General features: G+C 47.6%; 1 protein-coding gene and 1 long non-coding RNA gene across 4 annotated transcripts in view; both read right to left on the bottom strand.

Annotated features, from left to right (window-relative positions):
• Window positions 1-21,886, bottom strand: part of LARGE1 (LARGE xylosyl- and glucuronyltransferase 1) — a 545,419-nt gene that overhangs the window by 107,015 nt on the left and 416,518 nt on the right. For all 3 annotated transcript variants that reach the window (XM_040490968.1, XM_040490969.1, XM_040490970.1), the window contains one exon: window positions 11,578-11,682. In XM_040490968.1, coding sequence (XP_040346902.1) covers window positions 11,578-11,682 — 105 coding nt within the window. The remainder of the gene's footprint in view (window positions 1-11,577; window positions 11,683-21,886) is intronic.
• LOC121040449 (uncharacterized) lies at window positions 8,593-11,564 on the bottom strand. Its single transcript, XR_005795301.1, has 2 exons — window positions 10,946-11,564; window positions 8,593-9,849 (listed from the first exon to the last, which is right to left on the bottom strand). It is a non-coding gene; the product is annotated as an uncharacterized LOC121040449 (long non-coding RNA).

The following is a 21,886-nucleotide window of genomic DNA, read 5'->3' as shown; positions in this document are numbered from 1 at the left end:
TAAGGAAAATAGTTCAGGCAAAAAGATCCCAGAATGAGAGAAGTCGCGAAGCAGACTTCTTGCACTTAAGGTCAGATTCTGGAAGCCTTAAATTAAACACACATTCTCTCTCGTGAGGCCATGCCAGGGGAAGGAAGGAAGCAAATGACAGAGAAACTCTTCTAGAACAGGGGCTTTTGCTCAGGAGGGTGGGGGATGAAAAATCTTGCCATGTTTTCAGAATGCTGCAGTTAGGAAAACACTTCAGCAGTTCAGGGTAATTGGAGGCCCCCCATCAAGTCTGACAAGTGGAGGGGGGCTCTTGCTTGGCTGCCTTGCGAGGGTACTACAGAGAACCCAGAGCTACTGAAGGCAATGTGGTGGGTTAAGTGCCCTGGGCCTGCTGATGGGCGCTTTAGCAAAGTGTCTGCACAGGCTGTAACCCCAGTGCTCAGATGAGAACCTGGCTCAGAGACAAGACTTAAATGGAGACCATGAAAAGGGAAGAGAGTGCTGGGTGAGGACAGTTTCTCCCTAGGGCCAAGAGTGAAGCTGTGCATTGTTTAAAAACCTTACAGCCTGTCCAGTGAAGCTGGATGGGCCCTTTAGCATTCAGACATTGGCCCTACCTAAGTTCCCAGCCTCTTGGCCTACCACTGTGCTCTGTACTGCTATGCCAGGAGTCTTAGCTACCATTTATTGAGTGCTTACTGTTTGCCAGGCATTTTCCATTCACTTACACTTTCCAGCAATCCTCTGAGTCTGTACCGACACTCCCATTTTACAAGAAAGGCAAAACAAAAAACAAAAAAAAAAAAACCCAAAAGGTGAAGGGATGTGCCTAAGTGACCACTGTATGGTTGCTGTAAGGCCACTGAAGGAGCCAGAACTTGGGCTCTTCACCACTCCCCACATGCTGGGCACATACTCTACAGGTCACATCTTGGACTAAACTAAAAGCCCAAACCATGGGCTGTTTGGTTTCTGTGCTAAGAAATTCTACATCTCCTAGCCTGGGCAAGGGGCAAAGTTGGGGGGCGGGGGGGCTTGCTGCTCTATTGACCTGGAATGTCCACCCCCACCCCCATCCCCACCTCCAGTCCTCTTGGCTGACACTTCTCAATGCATGCAAGCAGGGACTGTGGGCACACCCCTCCATCACAGCACCCAACTGCATTGTATTTGTCCTTAACTTCCTACTTTAAATCTAACGTGACCATGTGGGGGGAGGGGAAATGGGGGTGCAAGCAGAGACCACACGGGACTTTAATTTCTACTCCTAGTGTAGGGCCTGATGCCAGGCACCTGTGACCTGCTGAGTGCAGGCCTATCGAATGGGCACATCCTGTAAGACATGGGGACATAGATGGTTTCCCACCAGTGACTTTCCAAGTTGTCTTCCATGTCCAGAAAGGCAGGACTGATGGAAGCTGGAATGCATTTATTCATTCAACAAATATCTGAGAACTTTCCCTGTTCTGGATGGGGACATGGGAGCAAACAAAACAAGATTCTCACCCCTCAAGGACCTTGCTTTCTCGTGGGGAAAGACAGGGATACAAGGCTCCTGTTGCTGCCATAACAAATTACTTTAACAGCTTAAAACCCACACATTCATTATCTTGTAGCTGTGTAGGTCAGAATCCTAGGGGTGGGGCTGGGTTCTCCACTTAGTCTCACAAGGCCAAAATCAAGGTGTCAGCCAGGCTGGGATCTTAACTGGAGGTTCTAGGGGAGAATCTACCCGCAAACTCATCAGGTTGTTTGCAGAATTCGGTTCCCTGTGGTTGTAGAACTAAGCTCCCCTCTTCCTTGCATGCCTTAGCTCCTGAAGGCTACCTGCTCTCCTTGTCACACACTGTCCACCAGGGTGGCATGAGAACTCTTCCCCACGCTCCCAGTCTCTCTGGCTCCCCTTCTGTAACATCTGTCCTGTTGTCAGGTGGAAGAAGCTTTCTGCTTTCAAGGGCTCCTGTGATTAGATTTTTGGGCACATCGGATAATCCAGGATAATCTCTCCATTTTAAGGTCTGTAATTACAGCTGCAAAGTCTCTTTTGCCATGTAACGTAACAGAATCACAGATTCCAAAGATTAGGGCATGGGCATTTTTCGGGGGCCCATCTGCCTACAACAGGCAGCAGCTGAATAATAAAAAATGTGTCTTTTATAACACTGATGAAAAGCACAATGAAGCAAAAGAAACCAGGGTGAGGGATGGGGAGTGTTCCCTGGGAGAAGCAGGCCAGGTAAGCCCACCTTGAGGAGAGGCTGTCTGAGCAGAGCAATGAAGGTAGTAATGGAAAGAGCAGTCCAGGCAGAGGGTTCAGGCTTAGGGGTGAGAATGCATTTGGGTGACAGTCAGGAGGCCAGTGTGGCCAAACAGGAATGTGCAGGGAAGAGGAGGGGCCGTGTGCCTGGAGAGGTAGCCAGGACCGGCCCAGAATGCCCCCCTTCCAATGATGCTACACTTTGCCACAATTCTCTCTGGGCTAGTGGTGATCTTTACAAACCCTAGACCAAAGCAGGAGAACAGGACCAGATGCAAGGTTCCAATGTGTGTTAACATGAGTCAGAGCTCCCAGGGCCTGCAGGGCAGAATCTGGGGGCATTCTGAATCTTGCATACTTGAAGACCCTGCTTTGAGCATCACTAGATTTCTAGAGGAGGGCTTGGACCCTGCCGGTAAGGAATGGCCCAGAGATGGGTTAATCCTCCATAGCTTGGTGAAGGTGTGCTTGACACCTGTGGCCAGGGGGTGTGGGGTGTGACCATGAGAGGAACATACACATCCAGGTCTACTCCTGCTGGGGGCCTCTGCTGTGTTGGCCGTTCTCTCTGGAATGCTGTTGCAGAACCCAGCATGGCTGCCAACTTCCTTCCTTTCAGGTCTGCTGCTCAAATGCCATCCTCCCAGAGAGCCCTTCCCTAAAGAAATGGCTCTTTCCAGAAGAATCCAATTCCCTTCTATGCTTCTCAGCACATCATATTACATCAGGGTTTCTCAAACTCAGAAGCGTAAACATTTTATGCTGGACATATTTTTACAGGGGACCTTCCGTGTATTGTTGGGTTGGCTGCATCCCTGGCCTCTACCCACTAAATGCCATAAGTATCTCCCTCACTGTGACAACCAAATACATCTCTGAACAGTGCCAATGTCCCCCAAGAGCCAGATTTCCCCACCAACTCCCACTGATGACCACTGCTCTGTGCTACTGTCTCCAAAACACTTACCATCTTCCAAAGTTATTAATTTCATTCAACAACAAATACTTACTCAATGCCTAATATATGCCAGGCGTGATTCTAGGGACAGGAGATAAAGCAGGGAAATTAATAGACAGAAATTACTACCCTTGAGGAACTTAAATCCTCATGGAAAGAGACAGAAAATTAAAAAGAAAATGAGGGAAATTATCGTAGGTCAGATGGCAATTACCATGACCGAGGAGAGTAAGGCAGGGAAAGGCAATGGAGTGAGGCTGCTCTCTGGAGCTGGAGAGGCCCCCCCAGGTTTAAACAGGTGTGTTTGAGGAACGGCAGGGAAGGCAGAGTGGTTGCAGCTGAGTGAGTTCAGAAGCGCCTGACACCAGGGCATCACAGGATACAAGAGGGGGATTGCTTCTCTCCTACAATAAGGGACCTCCCACAAACACAGCTCCTTTTTGCTCTGTCTGCAGCATCCCCTGGGCCTAGAAAGGTACCTGGCAAGTCGCACATGCTGGGTGCGTGAGGATTAGGTGTCCAGCAAATGATGGCTGGTGCTGGGGAGGGAGTGCTCAGGCCCAGACCTCTTCAATGGACTAACGATAGGGTGACTATCAAACCATGTTCAAGAGCCACAACTGTTTTCCCTCTATGGGAACCTCATAACATTTTTTTAAAGTTTATTTATTTTGAGAGAGAGTGAACCAACATGAGTGGGGCAGAGAGAGAGGAAGACAGAGAGCTCCAAGCAGGCTCTGCACTGACAGCACAGAGGCTCAATCTCATCAAACTGTGAGATCGTGACCTGAGCTGAAATCAAGAGTCAGACGGTAAACCAACTGAGCCACCGAGGATCCCCGGGGAACCTCAAATATAAAAAGAAAGTACTAATATCTGACACTGACTGATCCAGAGATCGCCCCAAGCACTTTATAAATATTATCTAATTTTGTCCTCAAAGCAACCCTGTGAGGTGAGAATGCTTCAAGTCTTGATATGATAAAGACTATTAGATGCCCGGATATCATGGAGCCAGAACCAGATGGAGCCATGAGTTGAACCCACAACTGTTCATTTCCACAAGTAATACTGTGTTTTAAAAGGAAAATGGAGGGTCACCTGGGTGGCTTGGTCGGTTGAGCAACCAACTCTTGATTTCAGCTCAGGTCATGATCTCCTGGTTCGTGAGACTGAGCCCTGCGTTGGACTCTGTGCTGACAGGTGGAGCCTGCTTGGGATTCTCTCTCACTCTCTCTCTTCCCTTCCCCTGCTTGTGCATTCTCTATTTCTCAAAATAAATAAACTTAAAAAAAGAAGAAAGAAGAACTAAGGCCAAAGGACATTCTGGTTCAGGAAATGAAGTGAACAAGCTTTGGGTAACTTCACTGAGCCTTAGAAGAAGCGTAAATGCAGAGAAGTAGCTGGGGGCAGTATTGCTACAGAGACTTCTAGATGAGTGAATTTTCCCTCTGAGAGGGGAGCATATTATCTTATTCGTTGATGCTAACCTTGAGGGAGATCACAAGCAGGTCACGGCTTTGCACTTGGGTCCATCTGTTGAACAGCTGCAGTGCCTTGAACTCATGGCTCTCCATGGGGGCAATGCCTCTTCTTCCCAGGAAAGGCTACCGCAATGAAGACTATTCCTGCATCCCATGGGTCCCCCTGGACATTTGTGTTTAGGCATTCTAACTATCTGAGCCTGAAACTCATACTCCTTACAGAAACAGAACTAAGTGATGTTTTTTTCAATGGTTTTAATAATAGACAATGAATTTGGAGTGCAAATTGAGGGAGGAGGATACTTCCTGCTAGCTGACAATTTGCCAAGGGATGGTTACCACTTTGGGAAAACATCTCACAGATCACAAACACCACTCGTGGAATCTGGATTGCCAGTGCCCCATTGGTGATGTTCAACACTGTCAGCATCACACTGAAGATGGCTCTACCCTGAACACAGGCACAGAAGCATCTGACTATTCCATCAGGTCCTGGTTCCACTGGAGCCAAGCCTGAGCAATTACATGTGAAGTCAATATTATTTTATAGTAAATTAATTCCCTTTTATTTCTTCTGTAAATTATATAGCCAGGTCACTATATCGATTTTTTTTTTTGAAATTGTATTTGTAGACAGTGTAATATAGGTAACCTTTGAATTTTATTCCAAGATTGTAAAAAAAGCCTTCAAAACATTTGTTACAAAAATGAGGCAAGGCCACTGGCTGAATGAACAGAAGGCATTTTCATTATTTTTGTGGATGACCCTAAGTTGAGGACTAAAATGAAGTCAAATAAAATGAGACAAAGATGGGTCTAAATCAGATAAAACTCAACTAGAGATAAATATAAAGTCTGTGCTTTGGGGTCAATAAATCTAGTACAGAAGTACAGAATGGGGAACCTTTGGCTCAACAGTCACTCATGGGGCTTCTCAGTTGAACTCAAGTTCAATGTGAGCTTGATGTGCAAATGGCAATAAAAGTGTGTACCAGGAGGCTGTCTCTCAAATTTTAGCATGCATCAGAATCACGTAGGGAGCACGCTTCGAAGCACAGTTACTTGGCCTCACCTCCAGAGATTCAGATTCACTTTATGTGGTTTAGAGCCTGAAAGCTGACATTTTTAAGCAGACATCCTAAATGATTCAGAAGAGCGGACAGAAATGTCCAGGTGGAGGCGTGAACCGCTGACAGTTTGATAACATCCAGAACGTATCATTCAGATCAGTGTGTTGCCCTCACAGAGAGAAGTTGGAGCTACCTAAAATGGCCAACCCAACAGGATGGTGGAAGATCTAGAAGCTATCTCACACAGAATTCCTTCCTATGGGAAGGAGGTTTTGGAGAGCTGGCAACTGGCTTCAGACATGCAATGACACCGAAGATGTTGACTAAGAAGGTGCAGTAAGAGCATGTCTACATCCTTACAGTACAGAGATGGATGAGAAAATACAGTACAGAATAGACTAGACATGTCTACTGAGCGAACCATGCTTCGAATGGCAAGCATCTTTCTATGGGCTTATTCTACAAACTCTATTTAAACTCTTCTGTGCCACGAGCTTGGGATACAGAGCTCAAAAAGTCATAATCCCTGTCCCCAGAATTAGTGTAGAAGTAGTTTTTTTCCAAACTTCTTTCCATAGCCCTAGGATCAAGTAAGAGTGGAAAATCCGCTGGGCTGAAAAGCCTCCCTTACTTTTGACTTTCCAGGATCTCGAATACACCAATACTCAATTTGAATCTCTAAGGGAAGGATCTAGTGTACAGATTTCTCAACCTTATCTGTCCATAGTTTCTAAAGATGTATCAACATCTCCTGCAATGCCTTCTGGAATTAGTCTAGAAAATGCTGGTTGAGGTTTATTACGAGGTCAGCATTCAACTCTGAATCTCAATCATCCTAGGGGCTCAAGTCACCCTAAGTCTCTGTGGATATGCAAACTTTCCTCCACTAAACCACAGTCTTCTTTAAAGGTAAGTTCTTGGTAGCACTCATTTTTTTGTTGTTTACAAATCTTTTTCTACCCTGAATATAGACATTCAGTAGCATGTGTTGAATGAACTACATTTAAAGCTAGTTTCTCTGAAAGCAATTATTGCAGACAAATCATCCAATACTAACACTCCTTCAGAGCATAAACAGTTCTTAGTTCTTGAGCCAAGAGACAAGGAGGGCTCTGAGAAATGAAAGGACTTGCCTTGGGCTGCAGAAGACTGGAGGTCAGGGGCAGAGCAAAGGGTCAGCGGACATCCCACGCTCTGGGCGGCCCTCGAAAGCTAATTGTTTAGCAGTTCTTTGGCAAGTGGTCAAACATTGGCTCCTTTTGAATCCCTGCCCTGGAATCACTGTGGCACCTGGCTTTGCCAGGCCTCCACCTTCCACTTGTACCTCTTATTGCGCTCTAGCCTCAGAGCTGAGTCCACCCTTGAATGTCCCCATTCGATTGTTCTGTGGATAAGGATTCCTAGAGAAATTCCTCCTCCCTCCCTGGACAGCCAGGTCTCCATCTGCCTGTCTCTGGCCTACTTTGGAGACTGAAAGGAATTGGGATACGTTTTATTTTTAAATTGTTTCTTAAAGCACATCCTCTGGTTAACAACCTCGTCTCGGGGAGGACGCACCTTGTCCTGGAGTAACCTTTGGGATCGTCCACAAACAAACCTCTCTGTCAAGCGTCTCCTTTCTACCGGCCTGACTTCCCTCACCCCATTCTCCGGTCACCTGCTACTTGTAGCTTTCCTTCTCCTTCTCTTCTTTGCTGGTGTTTGTTTTTAAGATATTCACCATCAGCGTAGGAACTGAAGTGGGCTGAATCTTAATGAGCCTGTCATAATCTTATTTAAGGAAAGAAAAAAAAAAAAAAGTCCTGCAGACAGCTGAATGCTGGGTGAATGACAGCTTCCCGCACCTAGATGATGAATGGACAGAGTGGTCGGGAATGAACCCATCTCGATGCAAGGATGTGGGAGGTGCCTTTTAATTCCACCCGAGTGCTCATGGCAAAGGCACTGTGCTGGGGTCGGCCTGGTCGTCCACAGCTGCTGTGGCTCAGCAGTTCTGTGAAGATGGAATTAAGTTGTAAACAGCTCTGGTAAGAAGGGAGGGGAGGATGTGGGAGATGGCGAACAGATCTGCTCTAATCGTTTAGGCCCTGTGGGCTTTGTGCAAGCAGACTGGGAAGGAGAAACAAAAGGAAGGAGAAAGCTGGCTGGCTATTTTCAGGGGAATGTCTACTGCACAAGACAATTCTAGGAATTAATGAAGATAGTGCATAGTAAAGTGTCTGGTCTGATGCCTGGTGAATGCAGCTGAACTTGATAAATGTGGACAAATCTAAATGACTGGAAAACAGTTACTCAGCTAGGCTGTGGTCCGGAGGTGATATAAAAACTACAACCGACTCCTAATGCATTTCGGTTCACCAGGCCCTTGTAGCTACACTACCACAACAGAGCCTCACAATGGGTTCTGGGTGGGCTTATTCATTCTCTGTTCCCAGAAACAAACCCAAGGCTCAGAGAGCTTGAGTAGCTTTCCAAAAGGAACCATGTTGGAAAGCGATAAAGTTATCTCTTGAAGACAGATTTTCAACTCAAACAGCCTATGCTTCTCCCCCACCCCCGAGGATTTTTAAAGTAAAACACAGTTAGGAAGCTGGCCTATGAAGTAAAATCATCTCTTTTTCTAAAATGATATGAAAAGGTAACTTTTTCCAGATAGTAGAGAAACAGGAGAAAAAGTGCTAGGTGGCTGCACTGTATTTAGGGAAGAGCGAAAATCTCAGGTTTTTTTTCTGACCTGAGAGGGCTTTGAAGACCTTAACAAACGTCACATAACCACCAGTTTAAAAGCAGAGGACGGGTTCCATTCCCCCATAGGACAAGTGACAGAAAATCCAAGGGAGCACAAACTAAGATTTACTAAGCACTTGTTTTGTGAGAGACACCAGGCTAGGCTTTTGAACTAGTTACCTTGTTAATCCCCCCATACTAGGTACTATGATCCTATTTTACAGGGGAAAGAATTAATTAAGTTTCAGGGAGGTGAACTAACTTGGCCAAGCCTACATGGGCACTTAGTGGCTGAATCACGATTCCAACATGGATCTGCCAGAGTTTGCCAAGACAAAGCAGAAGTCTCAACGCGGGGCTTTGTTGGAGATACCCCTTTTGGAGGCCTGCTTTCTGTTAGGATTTAGGGCAGCGGGCTCCCTCCCAGCAGAGTCCTCAATTTCCAAGAGAATCTAAGTGCTTCATGACTCATCCACTGATGTGTGGTACAATTCCTAGTCTTAAAATAACAAATCCCCATCATGAAAGCCAATGCATTCTGATGTCGCATAAATCCTTTTATAATGATCACTCGGTGTCACTGGCTTATTTAAATGGACACATCACTTCTAACAGGGTTTTCCTCATCTGCTCTGCCCTTTAAGCAGCATCAAGTGGGAAAGCAACTCACTGCCTTGGCATCTCAAGGAGGAGCTGGAGGTGGTTTAGAGACTTGTATGTCTCCTGACCTCACACTGAGGCAAACTGGGAGAGGCAGGACGGGACGGGTCATTTTTGTCATAATAAATTCCCCAGTGTGCCACATTCCTCTCCTCCCTGCAAACCCAGATTGATGACCTGTGGTTTTTGTTTGACACAGATAACCACGACCCTGATGCTGTGTCCTCGAGACCACTGCAGTATATATCTCTGTGTGACACTGCCTATTATTCTGTGTTGTGGAAGACAGATACCAGGGTTTACCTGAAATCTCCCTTATCCCACCCAACAGACATGGGTGTCTCGGGCTTCCTGAGAGCCTGGAGTGAATGTACTGGAATTCAGGCTTTTACAAAATACCAACATCAGATGATAATTCGTTTACCAAAGGAAAGAACGGGGTGGGGTGGGAGGAAGGCATATGATTGGCCCCACAGTGGGTTCCTAAAGGGTCTAGCCTCAAATACACTGGGAAAGCCCTCTGGGAAGGTTTGCTTGGAGAAGAAACAGAGTGCCACATTTCAGAGCAGACTCTTCTGCTCCAGAAACTTCCTGGAGGCTTATGAGGCAAAATTCTAGGCTCGTCTCCAGATGGTTGAAAGACAGGAGTCCAGAATTCCACAATGTACAGTATTCTTGATCTTGAAGCCAGTGAAGTTCAACCTAGGAAGGTCAGTAGTTAACAAGGCAGCCTCCTTAATGCTCAGACTAGAGCCTCAACCCCTCAGTGTGAGTTTCCTGGGTATAAAATAGAGATAAGAATAGTGCCTGCCTGGTGGGGTTAGTGTAAGGATTGAATCAGAGTAACTTCTAGAAAGCAGCCAGTACACACTCAGAGTAACTTCTAGAAAGCAGCCAGTACACACTCAGCTGGTATGCCGAGACCAGAGATGTTGCCTTAGCCATTATGAAAATACTTCTACACCAGCTGAGGGAGAGCTGGTGCTCAGAGCCCTTCTGCCTCCCTCCCCCAGCCTGGCCCCTCTCAGGGATTCCTCAGACATCCTCACCATCCAGCAACTCAAGGCTTAATGCCCAGCACAGCAGGGGAGCCTCCAGGAGGTATGTGAAAGGCCTGTTAAAATTCCTTAGCTGCAACCTTCAAAGAAGGCTGTAATGCCTGGAAGGTATCACAGGAAAAAATTCCATAGAGGGAGGCATGCCTGGATGTTCTGCCAAATGTCAGCTAAGGACGGCCCCCCCCCGGCCCCCATCTCAAAGGACAGCCTTTACAGGACTCCCTAACTGGCACCTCTGGACATGGACTCTGACACTTCCTTTCCTTGTCCTCCTCCAGCTTTGACCCCATCTCTGAACTCTCACCTCTGGAAGCTTGACTGTCATCCATTTTTCTTTGGCCTCCGGGGCCCCTGCATTCACACCTGACCCTCAGCTCTCAGAGTTGACTTTTAGCCCCCAGGACCTTTTAGGTGGCACCATCCCCTGACACCCGCCCCACCCCAGTCCAGCTGGTCTCAGATGCCAGGTCCCAGTCCTTCTGGGCCTCACCAAACCTACTGCCCCCTGAGCTCCAAGTTTTGATCCTGACACAGGCCACACATCTACATCCTTCAAGAGCAAGGTTCCAAAGCAGTGGCAATAGAAGATAAAGGAGAAAGGGCAGAAGGATCCAGAAGCACTGCAACAATAGACATTGGCAGTCCTGAGCTTAAGGAGAGGGTCTAGTCTCTAATTGATACACTGAGCTCTAGTCTCTTATTGATACACTCTGTGAGGTCATGGGAGTTATCTGGCCTACCTGGCACGGGGTCTAGGGTCTAGTCCACACCAGGCAGTCTATACATAGCTGTTGAACACAGAATGAATGAATGAAGATACCATTAGCCAATGAACTATTAGCAGAAATTATGTCACTTCTGACCAGAAACCTTCAGAATCAATAGGACATCTGCTACTTTCCTCCCTATACCGGGAAGGATGAATCCAGATGAATCCGGAATGCCTACGGTGAGCAAGATCCAGCAGGCCTAACACGGACATGGAACCGGAGGAAAGTAAATTTTTGTCGTGGTAAGAAGCTGAATGTCGGGTTCTTTGTCACTGTGGAACGATTTTTGTATCAACGGAGCCAAGGGACCTAGAGGTCATACTTCTAAAAAAGCCCAACGGGATCTAGATCTGAAGGTGAGTCAGGAGGGAGGCTTTTTGCTGAGGTTGCAACTGACAGCCAAGGTCTGACAGCCAAGCTGACTATAGTTGTGGCTCTAAGAAAGAACCGAAGGTCAGCTGTGTAGGTACCATCCACTGCAGAATTCAGGCAACCAAGTGGTCTCCTCCTATCCTTTGCCTGCCTCCTCCCTCAGAGGAAGGCACACTGAACCCTCACGTCACCTTCTGAAACCCCCACCATGTACCACCCTCACGATTTACCTGTGTTGTAGCCCCTTCCAAGGGCAGGCCAAGGACGGTGATTTTTCCACAGGTTTCCAAGGTACCAGTCACTCTGGTTCTCTACCAAGCCCAGGACCTGCTGACCTGTAGAGTACAGAGAAAGCAAAGGTCTTAAAAGAAGCCAAGCCACACGGAACAGTAAGTAAGTACTGAATAGGAGATATAGTAATGGTAAATCTTATTGTAGTTTTTATTAAGTGTCAGGCCCTGATCTAAGTGCTTAACTTGTATTAGTGTATTTAATTTTCAAACTTTGGCAGCCCCGCCATTTTTTTTTAAGTTTATTTAGTCATTTTGAGAGAGAGAGAGAGAGAGAGAGAGACAGAGGGAGTGAGCATGCGTGCATGGGGGAGGGGCAGAGAGAGAGAGAGGGGGAGAGAGAGTGAGTGAGCATGCGTGCATGGGGGAGGGGCAGAGAGAGAGAGGGAGAGAGAGAGAGTGAGCGAGCATGCGTGCATGGGGGAGGAGCAGAGAGAGAGGGAGAGAGAGAATCCCAAGCAGGATCTGATCAGTCAGCACACAGCCTGACTTGGGGCTTGATCTCACAAACCACCAGATGATGACCTGAGCCAAAATCAAGAGTTGGATGCTTAAACGACTAAGCCACCCAGGTACCCCTTGCCCCGCCATTTTTATTATCCCCATTTTACAGAGAAGGAACTAAGGAGCAGATAATTAACTTGCCCAAGGTCACCCAGTTACTCTGTGATAATACCAGAATCCCAAACCAACCAACCAACCAACCAACCAACCAACCAACCAGCCAACCAACCAGCTGACCAGCTGACTATCCATCCCTTAACTCATGCAACACATATTTACCGACACACCTCAAGTGTTCCAGCTCTACTATCCCCCACTGTACATGAGTTCACTGGCTGTCTGGGCATCAGCTGAGATCATCTGCCCCCATCGGAGGGAAGAAATGCCCCTTGGTGAAGGAGATGGAAGCCCACAGAGAAGAGCCCCCTTTTGGCCACCTCCCCACAGTGTTTTCACCCTCAAGTCCATTTCATCATGAGTCCCCAAGCCACTGTGTCATGTCAATGCAGGAGTGTTTTCTAGAGGAGCAATTGCTTCTCTGTCCCCAGCACTCAGCTCTGACGTTGGCCTGTGTCTGCTGTACTGGGACCAACAGCACGGCTGAGCCAGGCCTCTTAGACTAGTTTCTCAGTACCTTAGGGGAGTCAGTCACTTCTCTTGATTTCTTAGAACATAATGTTCCTGGGAGTCCAGGCCTTCTATGGAGGGCAAGTAAGGCATCAGACCCACCCATCTTCCACGAGACAAGCCCATCATCTACTTGCAGAAGGTATTCATTCCCTTGGATTTAACCGTCAACTATTTACACACCAGGAAACTGAAGTTCACCAGGATCATGATGTGCACAGGTAGTGGTGGAGCCAGCACATAATTTAATACTTGTGCAACACACACACTCCTTCCACCGTCTCAATTCCATCTCGTTTGCCTTTACAACAAGCATTTGTGGGAAGAATGAAAAACCCTTGTTATGGAAAAAGAAACTGACGCTTGGATATTTTAAATAGCTTGCTAAGGGTCACATGACTAATAATCATGGTCTTCCAGAGCTAAGCGATGCCTTCTGGGGCTAAAATCTTGATATTATTGGCCAATCTGAGAAATAAAGACCTTTCTGACCAAATGAAAGCCTGGCAGCATGTTAAGAAAAACACGACATTTCTCCCGGAACAGCATGCTGCATGATATAGAACCTCCCTGGTGTGATGGCAGCTCCCTGAAATGATGGTGTGTGGGCTCGGCGTAATTTATTTGATCAATTTATCGAGCTCCTATCTAAATCATCACCCCGGCACAAATACATAAATTAGAGGCATGGGAAAAATACTACCACCCACTTTGTCATTGTATATGATCACATCCCAAACTTGTAGAATCCCTCAGAAAAACACATCAACAATTCAAGAAGTGCAAGAGCCAATCAATTCTACATGCAACGAGCTTGGGATGTTCATGCAAAACAATGAGATCTGAAAAGCAGGTTGTCCTCAGCTGAGAAAGATGTGTGCCGCATCCCGATGCTGTGACCTCCTTACAGAGTCCACGTGATAACCTCTCACAGAGGTTGGGGTGCAGGGGGGCCACAGAGTCCTTGAGGGATCCAGTTCATAATTACTAATGACCCCGGGTTCAGTACAATGAACACGGTGTCTGTCACATGCTCAAAATGACAACAGGGGAATGATCGTTCACTGACTTTTAGGGTAGCCACCTGAAGTTCAGATATGCTCATCTTCAGCACCTTCGAAGTCCAAATCGCATACTCTGGCATTCCATGAACTGTGTTCTGCCTCAATCTACTTCTTCAGAAGCTTTCTCTCCTTTTTTTAAGTTTATTTATTTTGAGAGAGAGAGTACATGTGTGTGTGAGTGAGCAAGGAGGGTCAGAGAATCTGTGCTGTCAGTGCAGAGCCCGATGCGGGGCTCGATCTCATGAACCATGAGATCGTGATCTGAGCTGAAATCAAGAGTTGGCTGCTTAATGAACTGAGCCACCCAAGCACCCCAGAAGTTTTCTCTATTTAACCACACTTCATTCCTGACAAATGAAAATGTACAGTTTTATTGTTTACATTCTCACCTCTGGCTATTGCTCATTTGGCTCTTGCTTGACGGGAACTACCCTGACCCCCAGACAACCCCTGCCCGTCAACCCTTCCCGTTCATCTAGCATGAAGCCACCTATGAACACCCCTAAGTCTGAATGGTCACTCTACCTTCGCTCCCACGAGATGGGAGACAGCTCTATTTAGCACTTCCTCCTGGCATGTTTTGCATAGCCGACTTACGCCCTGTAAAGGACAGAGTGGGTGATACGCAGGTACACCCACACCTCATTTGTAAATATCCACCTACATTAGTCCGAGGGCAAGGACTGGGTGGTATCCAACACACTAACGGGTGCCAATAAATACACTAAATCAATGACGTCTGGTGGATAAACCTCTCCCGACTGGGAGACCCGCAATGTTAGTGTAGTGTATTAGTACCCCCACACTTCTGAAGCTGCAAAGCATTTTGCCCTCCCCCTACTCACCAACACATTCTCTGGCAAATCTGGCATCTTCCTCACCTGCATGGAAAACTGCAAAGGTGGGGTGGCACCACCTGAAAGCATGTTTATGTTGGTTGCTCTGCCCAAGGCTCGAACCCAAGGTCTTGATCTCCAGAGAAGGAGTGACATACATGATTAACCTAAGTTAATGTTATCCAAACTCCCCTCTCAATTTGCACCTGGGCTGCATTTCTCATGATGGTTGCATACGACTCCTTTACACATGCCAGCCCTCTTTAAGGTTAAAAAATCCTTAATTAGGAACACGATAGCTGTAATTTTAACATCCGCTGGTTGACAAAATGCAAAATAATAAATAGCTACTAAGATTTCATTTTGCTTTTTCAGATGGATTCATTAGCTGCTCTGTCAGGGATTAAAAGGGTAGCTGGGTTGGGGAGCCTGGGTGGCTCAGTCGGTTAAGTGTCCAACTTCAGCTCAGGTCATGATCTCACAGTTTGGAAGTTCAAGCCCCACGTCAGGCTCTGTGCTCACAGCCTGGAGCCTGGAGCCTGCTTCAGATTCTGTGTCTCCTCCTCTTTCTGCCCCTCCCCAGCTTGCACTCTGTCTCTGTCTCTCTCTCAAAAATAAAATAGAACAATGGGGTGACTGGGTAGCTCAGTCGGTTAAGTGGCTGACGTCAGCTCAGGTCATGATCTCATGGTTCATGGGTTCAAGCCCCACGTTGGGCTGTGTGCTGATGGCTTGGAACCTGGAGCCTGCTTCAGATTCTCTGTCTCCCTCTCTCTCTGCCCCTCAAAAATAAATAAACATTAAAAAAATAATAAAACATTTTAAAAATTTAAAAAGAAAAAAAGGGCAGCTGGGCTTTGCAAGTGGGCTTGTGAGTACCTTGGACTGTCTAATGTGTCCTATCCTGCAGAGGTCTGTTGTCCATCCACAGGGAACCATGCAGCAGGGTAGCTAGAGGTAAAGAGTGGAAACCTCAGGTCCCACTGCCTGATCCCAATTCCTGGCCCTGCCCCTGCCCCTGCCCCTTTCCAGCTGTGTAGCCTTGAGAAAATTACTTGACCTCTCTTGGCCTCAGTCTCTAAACATTAGGGCTGTTGTGTCTACACATGTCTGAATGACTTCATGTGTGTTAAGGGTTAAGCATAGGGCCTGAAACCTATTAAGCACTCTGTAAGTCATAACTATTTTCACAGATCATCCAAGCTCCCCTGGAAGCTTCTGGAAGGGAGCAAGCCCATCCACAAGCTTTTCTTTGAAGGTCAATCTAGCACAACAGTTAGGTCCTTCTAGGACTTTATCTAACTGTGGTCTGAGAACTGAGTGCTTCTGAGGTTCTTATTAACTGCAGGTTCCTGGGCGTCAACCTAGACATTAATTTTGACCCAGAGGCAGCTTCCCCCTGCCTCTCTGGTTTCTAGAAGGAGGAATTTCCTGGCTGCTAGCCCCAACCCTTTGTCTCCTCTATGTACACAGGAGGACTTACCTGGCTGGTGAGCTTCAGAGAAACAAGCCTACATTGCTTAACCCCTCCTCCATCCCTTCTCTGACAGAGGGTCACCTTAACCCTGTCCTTTCCTGGGGCAGGCCCCTTTCCACGAGGCCACGGTTGCCCCACGCTTCTTGGGACGGGGTGGGGGGGGGGCGCAATTCCAACTCAGAGTGTTGATATGACAAACATCCACAGTAAGCCCTCCAATTTAACTTGCACTAAAAAGGTGACATTTTGCTCTCTTTTACCCTTAAATTGGCTCAGTGTCTGGGAAGGTGGGGTTCACGTCATCTATTAATTCTCTCATGCCTCAATTCTAAATAAGAATTCCGGTCACTGGGTCTGGTCATCTGCATTTAAAAAAAAACAGGTGGGGCGCCTGGGTGGCGCAGTCGGTTGAGCGTCCGACTTCAGCCAGGTCACGATCTCGCGGTCCGTGAGTTCGAGCCCCGCGTCAGGCTCTGGGCTGATGGCTCAGAGCCTGGAGCCTGTTTCCGATTCTGTGTCTCCCTCTCTCTCTGCCCCTCCCCCGTTCATGCTCTGTCTCTCTCTGTCCCCCAAAAAATAAATAAACGTTGAAAAAAAAATTAAAAAAAAAACAAAACAGGTAATTGGAAAGGACATTAACGTTTGAGAATTAGTGATCCAGGTGTGGAAACTCTGTCCCTGACAGTCGAAGGCAAGGGTCGAAGGCGAGGCTCACCAGTCGGGTCCCCAGCACACGATGAACTCTCATGGCATCTAAATCTAGCCGACAAACCAGCAGAACTCAGTGGCAGCCTCCAGTGGTAGGCTTCTTGAGGACAGTGAAGGGATGAAGAAAGCGAACATCAGAGCCAGACCGCCCACGTCCAATCCTGGCTCTTCCACTTACTAGCTGTGCAACCTTGAACAAGTTACTCAATCTCTTGGTGCCCATTTCTTCATTCATTTATAAAGTGAATACGTAGGACATCCCTTAGAATTAATTTTTTTTTCTCTAGGCACTATTTTGTGTTCTTTGCTTATTCAAATGTTACCACTAACAACGCCTGGAAAAACAGTAAAATGTTCAGTAAATATCTGCTTTTATCATTACACCCAGAATTCCCTGACCCCACCTTCTGTTCCATCCACCTGGATTCAGGCATCAGCAGTCTCGGCCTTCTCCCCCGATCCTTCCTTAGCTGACACGGTCCTTACTCTGCCTAGACTTTGGTTCTGTTTAATATCGACTGAGGGTTTGCTCTGTGTCAGATACCACACGGAGACTAAGGAATCAAAGACAAATAAAACACGGTCCTTGCCCTAGAGGCAGCTAGAAGAGGAGGCAGATAAACAATTATGAAACAGCATGGTACCCGCAGTGACAGAAACACTGATAAGTTAGAGGAATGGAGGGCAGGGAATAATTGATTCTGTGGGGGAGGGTGGGTGATGCTGGCTTGGGGTCTCCCCGGGGTCATCTACTGCATCCTTACCTGCACTGTGGGCTACACCTGCTGGTCCACACAGACCTCCAAACCCCCAAGCTTCCCCACAAGCTTTTCTGATAACAGTGCTATCTCACAACACCGTTCTCAGCAGAGACGGTGCATAAGACAGGCCATCCTTTATAGCTTTGCCAATCCCAGCTCATCAGCCAGATGGCATCTGGTCTCCAGAGGTCAAAGTCTAAAGCCTTAACCTGGATGATGCGAACACACATGAGACCTGCCATCCCATTAAGAGGTAAAGTCCCAGGGGACTCCTCTTGGGGGGCGGTGCGGGGGGCTGGGGGGGGAACACGGGCCGCTGGCGTGCTGCCTCGCTCAGCATCCCGCACTGTCTCGTCTTCTTAGGAGTTATTATAATAAACCACCGTGACTAACAGAAAAGGCTTTGTCATTGTTTTCCGTGCAGCCCTGTGGTTATGATTAAGTGCACTGTTCCCCGTCTTCCTTACTCCAGGCACAAGTTAACTTATGAAAATGAAGCTGTCTTCTTTGCTTATTCATACATCACCACTAACAGCCAGACAAGAGCGAACAAGCTTGCTATTCTGCTGGGGCCCTGGTGTCGGTGTCACCAGCCAGCAGACGGATGGCTCCAGGCTGGGAACTCCCCTCGCTCCCTCCTTCCGCAGCTTTTGGCTCAAGGCAGAGAGCTCCGTTCAGGAGGTGAAGCCCCAGAAGCAGGGGGATGGTGATGCTTCCACGTGGCACATGGGGCCATGGACAGGGCATGCTGGGCTTCGCCCACCAGGTGGCCGGGAGGGAGGCAGACAGCATGGTGGATTAGACAAACGGTTTGTGACCCAGATGAAGAGGGGTCTAGCCCTGATTCTGTATGGTTTGGCCACGGTCTTACTTTTCTGAGCCTCTATTTCCTCACTGTAAAAGGGCAAGGACAGAATCTACCTCCCACCTCCAAGAAGGATGTGCAGTCAAGTCACACAGGCAAAGAGCCCTGCTCCTGGCAGATGCCTGCCTAAGGCACTGCCCTTCCTCTCCACGGTGATGGTCACTGTGCATATGGTGTCTGAGTCTTCCTATCAAGTGCTCACACCGGCTGCACACACTAGACTCTGCGAAATCTGGCCCTACTGCCCGCACCCTGTCCTGCTGGCCCTGCCGTGCCTTTCTGATGCTATCAGCTGCACCAGTCTCTTGGCTGTTTTCTTCCCTCTGAACATTCTTTCCCTGCCTCCCCTTCGATGCTGGTGCTCCCCAACTCCCATCCTTGCCCCCCTCCCCACTCCTTCTTGTTCTACATTTTATCCCTGGATGACAGGATCTGCTCCAGTGGCCTCAAGTACCACTGACAGGAAGTTAGTCACCTATCTCCATCCCAGTTCAGACCACTTTCCAAAGCATCTTCTCTTAATTCCTTGCTCTTCACATCCTTGCCATAACCAAACCCCACAGATTTTATCTGCTATTTTTCAAACCTTTCCCCTCGCCTGCTCTGTCACCCCCTTATCACATTTTCTTCCCAGATTACTTGGCAGATCGCACTTGATCACCTTCTCTGAGGGGAGCCGTGCCATTCCATTCTGCCTATGTAAAAATATTTGGAAGGTGCAAATTTGATAATTTTGCTTCCTTGATTAAAAGCTTAGTGTTCCTGGGGGCCCAGTATAGCATGGATGGGTAGATGAAAATCTATCACGGACCACCCTAGCCCATCTGGAACTGGTAAACTCTTTCTAGCTGAATGGGATGGAAATGGATGCTTACAGGTTAACCTCTCCAGGTAAACGCCAGGAACAGAGTTCTAACGCGGATTGCAGATGCTCCCAGGGCTGCCTCCTTTCCCCCACCCCCAGGAAAGCTCCTGGATGCACAGAGAAAGTCCACCAATCACCGCTGCATATCAAAACTGCTCCGCTTGCACCAGCAGGTGAATATTAAAATGTGATAGCTAGGGGCTGTCCGTAGTATCAGCAGAGAAAGCAACAATGACTTTTCAACCTCATATTTATTCTAATAAGCTATTTTAAAATAGAAAAGTCTTTAATAGTACCATTCAATAATGCATGTCTGAGCACAGGACAGCTGTAATAAGGAAAACGTATAGTATCACATTACCGTTTACTACACATCCTGAAAGGACTGTTCCTCGCCCTGGATGCCCTCTGCTAGTGGGTGCGGAATAATAAAGCATCCCCTGAGAAGATGCAACACAAAAGGTATTTAAAACAACTCTGGATGGGCTGAAAAGGACTGTTTTGGGAACCTGCATGCTTCCCTACTTCCTACATCCTCAGTATAACTCTGCCTGAAGTCACTCTGGGATCACCGAAAGTCCCAGGCACAGCAAAGATCTGAGTACTCACTCCGGAACTGCCTGCTTTTACAGGTGGAGCCCAGAGAAAGGGAGTGAGGTGCTTGGGAACGTACCATCCAATGCTGGGGCTCAAGTGCTGACTCCATGCTGGCTGTGTTTTCTATGAGCAAGCTTCTCCAACCTGGCTGCCTCTCCTTTCTTTGAACCTGAATATAATTCTCACCTTGTTCAAATTCTACTTGAATGGTAATCCTGGGTCAATTCATAGTCCCTCAGTCTCCTCCTCTGTAAAATGGTAAAGGGATCTACTTCATGGGGTTCCCTGAGACTCTTGGTTAGGTTTATGTACCACAGGCTCATACTGTGCGTCCTTGCGTTGGAATGCACGTGTCCTAGTTAAAAAAAGGTCTTCTCTCCAATCATTTTCTTGCCTTGGGGGTGCTTCTCTAGTTTATTCATTCCAGTCAACCTCGATTTCATTTGGAGATAAAGACCCCATTCTTGCTGACCTTGATAGCTGAGGGATAATCCCCTCTAAGAGGAATTAGAATCCGTGTCACTCTAGAAGGCAGAATTAGGCTGAATGAGTGAAGACCGAAGGAAGATAGATTTTGCTTCTTGTAAGCAAGGCTGTAAGTTCCCTTAGAGTTCGCCAAAATGGAAACAGGCTGCCTTTCTAGGGAGCAGCTTTTAAATACTGGCGTAGTTCTGGAAAAGGCTTCATGATTCAGCCCTCAGCCAGCAGGTATTCACCAAGATCCTACTGTGCACGGGGCTCTGTGCCAACTGCTGGAGAAACAACAGCGAAGAAGAAGACAGGCCCAGTCCCCGCCTGTCAGATTTTACCATCTCTACACAACGCTTCTCAAATGGTTTAGCTACCTTCCGCCAGGCCCCACCCCTAACCTCACTGAAGCAGATTCTCCTGGGATGAGACCTGGGGATTTCTCTGCAAAGACAGCCCCCTTAATTCTCATACATGGCAGATTTGGGGGCCTTTGGAGTGGGAGGGCACTCAGGGATTTCTGTACTAGATTTGATGACCTCAAATCTCCCTTCCAACTTGATTGTAAAATCTCTTTATTAGGCGGTGTTCAGATTACTCTGTTGCACTGTTTCCACACCTACATTTGTGGTTAGGAACAACCTGCAGGGCCTCTCCCTGACACTGTGGGTAAGGCTCCAAAGGACAGGAAAGAATGGGTAAAAAGGCTGGCCAAGGCGTATTTGACCTGCACACCTGTTCCTGCCTGCACCGCCACCAGAGGCTGTGGGTAGGGGTCCTGAATACGGCAGAGTCCTCTGTGGTTCATCTGAGTGTTAATCCCAGAGCACTGAGCTGAGAGCACTTCCTACCCCAGGGGCATCTGTGGAGAACAGAAAAGGACAGCCTGAGGCTCAGAAAAGAGCCTGCAATCCAATAAAGGTCCAGGTAACGATTCCATCTGCCAAGATGCAAGAATGAGTAAGTCCCCACCCACCTCCTTAGGTCAGTCCCAAGTGAGCCCACATTAACTTAACTTACAGTTTAAAAAATCCTGCTCAATCTCAAATAATGATTCTCTCTTCTTCCTTCCTTGATCTTTGGTCTTTGGAAATGGGAAAAACTAAAAAGGAACACAGGGCCAGCCGCTGGGCAATCTTCCAAGGCTGCTTTTATCACACCAACTCCCAGGACGCTTGACTGCTGTCACCTCTCAGACGAGGCCTCCCCCAGGGGAGCAGAGCTGGCCTGGATCCAGCTACAACTTCCATCTGTGGACTACTTGGATCTTTTTTTAAAAACACAATTTGTTTGGGGGCGCCTGGGTGGCTCAGTCGGTTAAGTGTCCGACTCTTGATCTCGGCTCAGGTCATGATCTCACGGTTTGTGAGTTTGAGACCCGTGTCACGATCTGTGCTGGGAGGAAGGAGCCTGCTTGGGATTTTGTCTCTCTGTCTCTGTCTCTCTCTGCCCCTTCTCCACTTGCATGCTCTCTCTC

The sequence above is a fragment of the Herpailurus yagouaroundi genome, unplaced genomic scaffold (genome assembly GCF_014898765.1).
Source record: "Herpailurus yagouaroundi ecotype Mexico unplaced genomic scaffold, PumYag 182, whole genome shotgun sequence".
NCBI lineage: Eukaryota > Metazoa > Chordata > Mammalia > Carnivora > Felidae > Herpailurus > Herpailurus yagouaroundi.
Note: the sequence above shows the minus strand (reverse complement) of the source record. Positions and strands in the feature narration are given on the sequence as shown.